This window comes from Borostomias antarcticus, assembly GCF_949987555.1.
Source record: "Borostomias antarcticus genome assembly, chromosome: 9".
Lineage (NCBI taxonomy): Eukaryota > Metazoa > Chordata > Actinopteri > Stomiiformes > Stomiidae > Borostomias > Borostomias antarcticus.
In genome coordinates this window covers 5,221,496-5,231,860 of record NC_140242.1, presented here as the reverse complement: position 1 = coordinate 5,231,860, position 10,365 = coordinate 5,221,496, and the positions used below count along the sequence as shown (strand labels likewise).

General features: G+C 45.1%; 1 protein-coding gene across 1 annotated transcript in view; it reads left to right on the top strand.

The window, feature by feature from the left end:
• LOC311313433 (alsin-like) overlaps positions 1 to 10,127 on the top strand; it is a 37,192-nt gene extending 27,065 nt beyond the window's left edge. The window contains exons 29-34 of the mRNA XM_084443558.1: positions 1,600 to 1,776; positions 2,035 to 2,080; positions 2,685 to 2,746; positions 4,676 to 4,825; positions 5,026 to 5,122; positions 5,446 to 10,127. Of these exons, the coding sequence (XP_084299684.1) occupies positions 1,600 to 1,776; positions 2,035 to 2,080; positions 2,685 to 2,746; positions 4,676 to 4,825; positions 5,026 to 5,122; positions 5,446 to 5,484 (571 nt within the window). The 3' untranslated portion in view covers positions 5,485 to 10,127. The remainder of the gene's footprint in view (positions 1 to 1,599; positions 1,777 to 2,034; positions 2,081 to 2,684; positions 2,747 to 4,675; positions 4,826 to 5,025; positions 5,123 to 5,445) is intronic.
• Positions 10,128 to 10,365: the final 238 nt, after the last annotated feature.

The following is a 10,365-nucleotide window of genomic DNA, read 5'->3' as shown; positions in this document are numbered from 1 at the left end:
TCACAAGAACACTCTCTCACAAGAACACTCTCTCACAAGAACACTCTCTCACAAGAACACTCCCTCACAAGAACACACTCTCACAAGAACACTCTCTCACAAGAACACTCTCTCACAAGAACACTCTCTCACAAGAACAGTCTCTCACAAGAACAGTCTCTCACAAGAACAGTCTCTCACAAGAACACTCTCTCACAAGAACACTCTCTCACAAGAACACTCTCTCACAAGAACACTCCCTCACAAGAACACTCTCTCACAAGAACAATCTCACAAGAACAGTCTCTCACAAGAACAGTCTCTCACAAGAACAATCTCACAAGAACAGTCTCTCACAAGAACAGTCTCTCACAAGAACACTCTCACAAGAACAGTCTGTGAATGTAGCTCGGTGGTGTGATCTTCTCAATGTTATAGCTGGGTAGTAATGTGATGTTGTCCATGTTGTAGCTGGGTAGTAATGTGATGTCCTCCATGTTGTAGCGGGGTAGTAATGTGATGTCCTCCATGTTGTAGCGGGGTAGTAATGTGATGTCCTCCATGTTGTAGCGGGGTAGTAATGTGATGTCCTCCATGTTGTATAGGGGTAGTAATGTGATGTCCATGTTGTAGCTGGGTAGTAATGTGATGTCCTCCATGTTGTAGCGGGGTAGTAATGTGATGTCCTCCATGTTGTAGCGGGGTAGTAATGTGATGTCCTCCATGTTGTAGCGGGGTAGTAATGTGATGTCCTCCATGTTGTAGTGGGGTAGTAATGTGATGTCCTCCATGTTGTAGCGGGGTAGTAATGTGATGTCCTCCATGTTGTAGCGGGGTAGTAATGTGATGTCCTCCATGTTGTAGCGGGGTAGTAATGTGATGTCCTCCATGTTGTAGCGGGGTAGTAATGTGATGTCCTCCATGTTGTAGCGGGGTAGTAATGTGATGTTCTCCATGTTGTATCGGGGTAGTAATGTGATGTCCTCCATGTTGTAGCGGGGTAGTAATGTGATGTCCTCCATGTTGTATCGGGGTAGTAATGTGATGTTCTCCATGTTGTAGCGGGGTAGTAATGTGATGTCCTCCATGTTGTAGCGGGGTAGTAATGTGATGTCCTCCATGTTGTAGCGGGGTAGTAATGTGATGTCCTCCATGTTGTAGCGGGGTAGTAATGTGATGTCCTCCATGTTGTAGCGGGGTAGTAATGTGATGTCCTCCATGTTGTAGCGGGGTAGTAATGTGATGTCCTCCATGTTGTAGTGGGGTAGTAATGTGATGTCCTCCATGTTGTAGTGGGGTAGTAATGTGATGTCCTCCATGTTGTAGCTGGGTGGTGATGTGATGTCCTCCATGTTGTAGCTGGGTAGTAATGTGATGTTCTCCATGTTGTAGCTGGGTAGTAATGTGATGTCCTCCATGTTGTAGTGGGGTAGTAATATGATGTTCTCCATGTTGTAGTGGGGTAGTAATGTGATGTCCTCCATGTTGTATAGGGGTAGTAATGTGATGTCCATGTTGTAGCGGGGTAGTAATGTGATGTCCTCCATGTTGTATCGGGGTAGTAATGTGATGTCCTCCATGTTGTAGCGGGGTAGTAATGTGATGTCCTCCATGTTGTAGCTGGGTGGTGAGCAGCTCCAGCCTGCTGCTGCCCGTGCTGCTGCCCCGCCTCTACCCGCCCCTCTTCACCCTCTACTGCCTGAGCCTGGAGAGACCGGAGCTCACCTACTGGAACTGTGTCCTCTCCCTCAACAAGCAGCCAGACCGCGCTCTGCTGGCCTACCTCGGGGTGCAACAGTGAGACACACACCCACACACACACACACACACACTTCCAAAATAGTTCTCCATTGACCGTTGCTATAGGCAACTTAACGCAGCTGACAGCGTTTACGGAGTGATACCTTTACCGGTGATTTGCCCGTTGGTATATTGTGGTTATTGGTATGGCTACAAATGACTTGGCCAATCACAATGCGCGGTCGTAACTAGCTGTTGTGTGATTGTAAGTTGAGTCTCTGATGCGTTGTTCCTGTGTGTCTGACCGTCTGCTAGGAGGTTCTGGCCCAAGTCTGTCTCCGTACTGGGGGAGGAGAAGCAGGTGAGAGCCATCACTCTAAAAACATCAAGTTACTGAACATTCCACCAGCAATATAAATGGTACAAAAATTACTACTAAAAGTTAATAAAAAACTATTCAAAATATCAAAAATCTGAATAGGTCACTGAAACCCCTAAATATCATAACCATTTTAAACTTTGAATGAAGTTTCTAGCACAAAGTATGAAGAAGTAGTTAAGGGCTAAAAACTTGGGGAGAACTATAATAATAAAGAAAGAATGAAATAGTGGGAATATCACAAGTTGGGCTAGCTTCTACAAGCTAGCCCACCTAACAAGCATCTAAGAGCCTAACCTAGTTCTAAAGTAAAAGTGTACAGTTAAATGCAAATACAATTGGTGCTAAAAGGAAGGGTCAGGGTAGTAGTTATTAAAGAGGTCAGTTTTAGCCTGCGGGTTAGGTTAGGGGGTGGGTTAGTGTTGGGGGGTGGGCTAGGTTAGGGGGTGGGCTAGGGTTGGGGGGTGGGCTAGGGTTGGGGTTATGCCCTGACGTCATCTGGAGTTCTGCAGAGAGAAGCACATATAAAGGCACAAGTATTAGTTTTCTGTGTTGACAGAGGAACATCTGTCCTGTTCTCTCTAAGGTCCTCTCCAGCACCAAGGAGGCCTGCTTTGCCTCAGCTGTGGAGACCCTGCAGCAGATCAGGTATACTCTAGTCTGGTTAACCACTACTCCTGACCTCAGATCAGGTATACTCTCTAGTCTAGTTAACCACTACTCCTGTCCTCAGATCAGGTATACTCTACTCTAGTCTGGTTAACCACTACTCCTGACCTCAGATCAGGTGTACTCTAGTCTAGTTAACCACTACTCCTGACCTCAGATCAGGTATACTCTAGTCTGGTTAACCACTACTCCTGACCTCAGATCAGATATACTCTCTAGTCTAGTTAACCACTACTCCTGTCTTCAGATCAGGTATACTCTCTAGTCTAGTTAACCACTACTCCTGACCTCAGATCAGGTATACTCTCTAGTCTAGTTAACCACTACTCCTGACCTCAGATCAGGTATACTCTCTAGTCTAGTTAACCACTACTCCTGACCTCAGATCAGGTATACTCTAGTCTAGTTAACCACTACTCCTGACCTCAGATTAGGTATACTCTACTCTAGTCTAGTTAACCACTACTCCTGACCTCAGATCAGATATACTCTCTAGTCTAGTTAACCACTACTCCTGTCTTCAGATCAGGTATACTCTCTAGTCTAGTTAACCACTACTCCTGACCTCAGATCAGGTATACTCTCTAGTCTAGTTAACCACTACTCCTGACCTCAGATCAGGTATACTCTCTAGTCTAGTTAACCACTACTCCTGACCTCAGATCAGGTATACTCTAGTCTAGTTAACCACTACTCCTGACCTCAGATTAGGTATACTCTACTCTAGTCTAGTTAACCACTACTCCTGTCTTCAGATCAGGTATACTCTCTAGTCTAGTTAACCACTACTCCTGACCTCAGATCAGGTATACTCTCTAGTCTAGTTAACCACTACTCCTGACCTCAGATCAGGTATACTCTAGTCTAGTCTAGTTAACCACTACTCCTGTCTTCAGATCAGGTATACTCTCTAGTCTAGTTAACCACTACTCCTGACCTCAGATCAGGTATACTCTCTAGTCTAGTTAACCACTACTCCTGTCTTCAGATCAGGTATACTCTCTAGTCTAGTTAACCACTACTCCTGACCTCAGATCAGGTATACTCTCTAGTCTAGTTAACCACTACTCCTGACCTCAGATCAGGTATACTCTCTAGTCTAGTTAACCACTACTCCTGACCTCAGATCAGGTATACTCTACTCTAGTCTAGTTAACCACTACTCCTGACCTCAGATCAGGTATACTCTCTAGTCTAGTTAACCACTACTCCTCTCCTCAGATCAGGTATACTCTAGTCTAGTTAACCACTACTCCTGACCTCAGATCAGGTATAATCTCTAGTCTAGTTAACCACTACTCCTGTCTTCAGATCAGGTATACTCTCTAGTCTAGTTAACCACTACTCCTGACCTCAGATCAGGTATACTCTCTAGTCTAGTTAACCACTACTCCTGACCTCAGATCAGGTATACTCTAGTCTAGTTAACCACTACTCCTGACCTCAGATCAGGTATACTCTAGTCTAGTTAACCACTACTCCTGACCTCAGATCAGGTATACTCTAGTCTAGTTAACCACTACTCCTGTCCTCAGATCAGGTATACTCTCTAGTCTAGTTAACCACTACTCCTGTCCTCAGATCAGGTATACTCTCTAGTCTAGTTAACCACTACTCCTGACCTCAGATCAGGTATACTCTAGTCTAGTTAACCACTACTCCTGACCTCAGATCAGGTATACTCTAGTCTAGTTAACCACTACTCCTGACCTCAGATCAGGTATACTCTCTAGTCTAGTTAACCACTACTCCTGACCTCAGATCAGGTATACTCTACTCTAGTCTAGTTAACCACTACTCCTCTCCTCAGATCAGGTATACTCTAGTCTGGTTAACCACTACTCCTGACCTCAGATCAGGTATACTCTCTAGTCTAGTTAACCACTACTCCTGTCCTCTCTCCTTCAGCACCACCTTCACTCCCTCAGACAAGCTGCAGGTGATCCACCGGACCTTCCAGGAGCTGACACAGGAAGTACAAGCCCAGCTGGATGGGGACTTCCTATGGTCCATGGATGACCTCTTTCCACTCTTCCTGTATGTGGTACTCAGAGCCAGGTATGATGTCATCAGTGGTGGTTTATCAGAGCCAGGTATGATGATGTCATCAGTGGTTTATCATGTTGGTGCTCAGAGCCAGGTATGATGTCATCAGTGGTGGTTATCATATTTAATCTTAGCTTCATCATGATCCTCATACAGTAGTTGTTTTGAAGTGAATGTGTACTTCTGAAGTGAATGTGTTGTCATGTTGTCAGGATCCGGAACCTGGGGTCGGAGGTCAGCCTGATAGAGGACCTGATGGATCCCGGCCTGCAGCACGGGGAGCTAGGCCTCATGTTCACCACGCTGCAGGTACCCCACACTCACACACGCACACACACACACTCACACACACGCACGCACACACACACACACGCATACACACACACATACACACACACACACACGCGCATACACACATGCATACACACACACATACACACACACACACACGCACACACACACAGTCTCACACACACGCATACATACACACACACACACACACACACATACACACACTCTCACGCATGTATGCACGCACGCACACACACACACACCCAGACAAAGACACAAACACACACACACACTCACTCCGTGTGATTAATACTGTCAATGTTGTGCGTTAATGTGTCCAGGCCTGCTATTTCCAGATCCAGCAGGAGAAGACCTCATAGAGAGGAGTGATGATCCTCCTGACTACTAGACTGTTAACCTGGTGGTCCTGACTACTAGACTGTTAACCTGGTGGTCCTGACTACTAGACTGTTAACCTGGTCCTCCTGACTACTAGACTGTTAACCTGGTGGTCCTGACTACTAGACTGTTAACCTGGTGGTCCTCCTGACTACTAGACTGTTAACCTGGTGGTCCTGACTACTAGACTGTTAACCTGGTGGTCCTGACTACTAGACTGTTAACCTGGTGGTCCTCCTGACTACTAGACTGTTAACCTGCTGGTCCTGACTAATAGACTATTAACCTGGTGGTCCTCCTGACTACTAGACTGTTAACCTGGTGGTCCTCCTGACTACTAGACTGTTAACCTGGTGGTCCTCCTGACTACTAGACTGTTAACCTGGTGGTCCTCCTGACTACTAGACTGTTAACCTGGTGGTCCTCCTGACTACTAGACTGTTAACCTGGTGGTCCTCCTGACTACTAGACTGTTAACCTGCTGGTCCTCCTGACTACTAGACTGTTAACCTGGTGGTCCTCCTGACTAATAGACTATTAACCTGGTGGTCCTCCTGACTACTAGACTGTTAAGGGAAACGTAGAAATAACTTAAAGGAGAATTCCACCCTAGAACAACATTAGGGTCTAGACACCCACAAAGCAATAAAGAAAAATGTGGTTTCCTTGACTTTAGTTGCTCCATGTAAACAAAGCATGTTCACAAAATCTGCACTTCCGGGGATTTGCGGCGTCAAAACGCGTTGACAAATCCCCGGAAGCAAAATAACGAGGACTACAACAACAACAAAATCGTCTAGGAGGACGGGGACTGGAGGCGGGTGCACCATGCTAACCTTGACACACACTCACAAAAGATGACAGCTGACGCACAGATGTTTCATTTACCTGAGTTATTTGGACTTTTTGCGGTGTTGCTGCAACCGATGGAAACTCACTCCCGCAAACTGCACAGTATTTTATCATTGTCTTTGTTTTTCTTCAATAGCAAATATAGCTAGATACAGAGTTTGACAAATATTCTGAGTGACAAATGTTTGCTTGAGAGATAATGATGGCTACCGCTGTTGATGCCGAATTCCAACTCAGTTCGTCTCCTGATATAGCTCAGTTTCGCACAGTGCATGCTGGTCAATTGAGTCTTTCAAAATAACAGCGCCTGTAACCACCACATTCAGTTTATTGAACTTATTACTAAAAATGTTCTGGTTTGGTTTAAGTTAATTGTAAACAACACACATATTACATGTGTTAAGAGGCTACAAAATCAATCAGACTTTAATTCTCCTTTAAAGGGATAGATCATGAAGAAAAACACCAAATACAGAAATGTTTACAGAGTATTTTGAACAACTTTTATCAACAGGGAAATATTATTCCTGGTACTGTACTGATATCACCTACTTTTTGTTGCCATTTTAGGTTTGTTACAACACTTGCATAAGAGATGGGTCCTCTGTTCCTCATAATGGTGCCAGGGGTAGGCTAGGGTTAATAATAATAATAATAATAATAAATTACATTCATATGGCACCTTTCTAAAAACCCAAGGATGCTTTACAGTGATAAAGCCTTTGACACAGTAGACCACACCATCCTCATCTCTCGCCTAGAGCACTATGTGGGTATTAAAGGTATTGCTCTAGAGTGGTTTAGGTCTTATCTGTCTGAGAGGAGTTTTTCTGTGAGTCATGGTGAATTTCTATCATCATCTGCATCCCTCCCATGTGGTGTACCCCAGGGTTCCATTCCGGGCCCCCTCCTTTTCACTCTCTATCTGCTCCCCCTAGGGCCTATTATTAAAAGAAACATGCCATCTCATTCCATTGTTATGCAGACGACTCTCAAATATACCTGCCCCTAAAACGCAATGACCCTAACTCCCTTAACCCCATGTTTGAATGTCTCAGGGACATTAAAGCCTGGCTGGCCTTGAGTTTTTTAAACTGTAATGATAGTAAAACTGAGGTGATTGTGTTTGGACCTAGTGGTCCTGGTTCTGTACGACCTGACCTTAGCCCTTGAGTCATATGTTAAGCCCATAGTAAGCAACCTGGGGGTGAAAATTGACAGTGAGGTAAAAATGGACAAATGCTGTGGTCAGGTCCAGCTTTTTCCAGCTAAAGCAACTCTCCAAAGTTAAAAACGTTATTTCCTCTAGGGACTTTGAGAGAGTCATGCATGCTTTTTTGTCTACCCGCCTTGACTACTGCAACACCCTCTATGCTGGTCTGGGCCAGGCCTCACTGCCACGTCTCCAGCTAGTACAGAACGCCCTCTATGCTGGTCTGGGCCAGGCTGCCACGTCTCCAGCTAGTACAGAACGCTGCTGCCCGGCTACTGACAGGGACACGTAGACGGGAACACATTACTCCTCTTCTTACCTCCCTCCATTGGCTTCCCGTGCAGTTTAGGATTCATTTTAAGATTCTATTGTTTGCTTATAAAGCCTTGAATGGTCTGGCTCCACCCTACCTCGCCGACACCCTAAATCCCTATGTTCCACGACGATCTCTCAGGTCGGCTGATCAGTCGCTCCTCGTCGTCCCTAAATCTAGGCTAAAGCACAGGGGGGACCGAGCTTTTGCTGTCGTAGCCCCAAAACTCTGGAATGAACTGCCCCTGCCCATTAGGCTGGCCCCAACGCTTCCAGTTTAAGTCCCGCTTAAAACACATCTGTTCTCACTGGCATTTTAATACTTAGTAGGCTATCAGAGTCGTTTATTTTTAATTATGTTTCTTGCTTTCTATTGTCCTATTGTGTTGTTGTGTTTCTTATGTTCCATTAGTTCCTATTGCCCTACTGTGTTTGTTGTGTTTCTTGTATTGTTTGAAATGGAAAGCACTTTGGTCAACTCTTGTTGTTTTTAATGTGCTCTATAAATAATGTTGGATTGGATTGGATAAACAAGTCACACAGACAACAGAGACAGACCAGAACAAAAATGGGCACATAAAGCAATTTAACTAACTAACTACTGTAACTAACTAACTACAGGCTAAAGGCCTTGGTGAGCAGGTGGGTTTTGAGGGATGGTTTGAAGATGTCCAGGGTTGGGGCGCTACGTATCTCTGGGGAGAGACTTCCAGAGGGAGGGGCCTCACTGAAGGCTCGGTCCCCAAAGGTCGTCAGGCTGGGGGGTGGATAGCAGACCGGTGTCTGAGGAGCGCAGGGTCCAGGAGGGGGTGTGATGGAGGAGGAGGTCAGACAGGGTTAGGGTCGTAGATACGGGTGTGTTCTAATGGACTAATAATGATGGTCTGTAATATTTCTACTACATTTCATAAAAACTTGAGTGGATGCTTTTGAAATAGATACCTTTATGCAATAATGGTAAAGATTTGCTGCTATTCAGTGGAAGATGTTAGTGTTGTGTGTGCATGTGCTGTGCTACTGTGTGAGTGTGTGATGGACAGAGTCTCTGGTCTCATGGGGTCCTGTGTGAGTGTGTGTTGGACAGAGTCTCTGGTCTCTTGGGGTCCTGTGTGAGTGTGTGTTGGACAGAATCTCTGGTCTTGTGAGGTCCTGTGTGAGTGTGTGTTGGACAGAGTCTCTGGTCTCATGGGGTCCTGTGTGAATGTGTGATGGACAGAGTCTCTGGTCTTGTGGGGTCCTGTGTGAGTGTGTGAGGGACAGAGTCTCTGGTCTCGTGGGGTCCTGTGTGAGAGTGTGAGGGACAGAGTCTCTGGTCTCGTGGGGTCCTGTGTGAGGGACAGAGTCTCTGGTCTCGTGGGGTCCTGTGTGAGTGTGTGAGGGACAGAGTCTCTGGTCTCATGGGGTCCTGTGTGAGTGTGTGAGGGACAGAGTCTCTGGTCTTGTGGGGTCCTGTGTGAGTGTGTGAGGGACAGAGTCTCTGGTCTTGTGTGGTCCTGTGTGAGTGTGTTAGGGACAGAGTCTCTGGTCTCATGGGGTCCTGTGTGAGTGTGTGAGGGACAGAGTCTCTGGTCTTGTGGGGTCCTGTGTGAGTGTGTGAGGGACAGAGTCTCTGGTCTTGTGGGGTCCTGTGTGAGCGACATAGTCTTTGGTCTGGTGGGGGGAGAAGTCTGAGCTACACGGCTCTATTCTTCCTGAACTACAGGACCCAGGGAAGGGCTCGTGGTCTTAATGCTGCACTTTTCCTCATCTATAAACTGCTGCAGGGCTGAACATAATCACAAGGTTTTCACTTATGATGACCTGTAGATAAGAGATTCTTCCCCTGTCGTTTGTGAAATGGGTCACTTTTATATTTATTGTTCACTCATCTGTAGTAAAGCCTTTAGTAACCCAAACTTATTCAGACCTGTCTTTTGACTCCTGCTGACAGTTTCTCAAAGCTGCAGCATTTTGAGATTGTCTCACAATGAAAAGTGCTTTATATTATTATTATTATTATTATTATTATTATTATAGTTTCATACTTTTTTCTTCCTCTTGATCAAACCTTGGTGGGTTTGACTGTTGCATGTATTTGTCTCACTTAGTGAATTGGAAATTTTGTTTTAACACAAAAGATTATATTTTACTAACAGTTGCTTTGTACTTGTGTAACAGATGTTAAGACTGAAACTGTCAGGATTGATTGATTGATTGATTTATTGGCTGAGAAATGTTCACTTTTGTGCAGTGTGTGATAAAAATATTCAATAGCAAGAAAGATTAACTTTTCATAAGGAATAAAATCTATAACATAAACACCAGAAACCTTGCCTTGATTTGTTCTCCTGATTGTGTGTTCCTGTGGGTTAGGTTAATCTGTGGGTTAGGTTAATCTGTGGGCTAGGTTAATCTGTGGGTTAGGTTAATCTATGGGTTAGGTTAATCTGTGGGCTAGGTTAATCTGTGGGTTAGGTTAATCTGTGGGTTAGGTTAATCTGTGGGC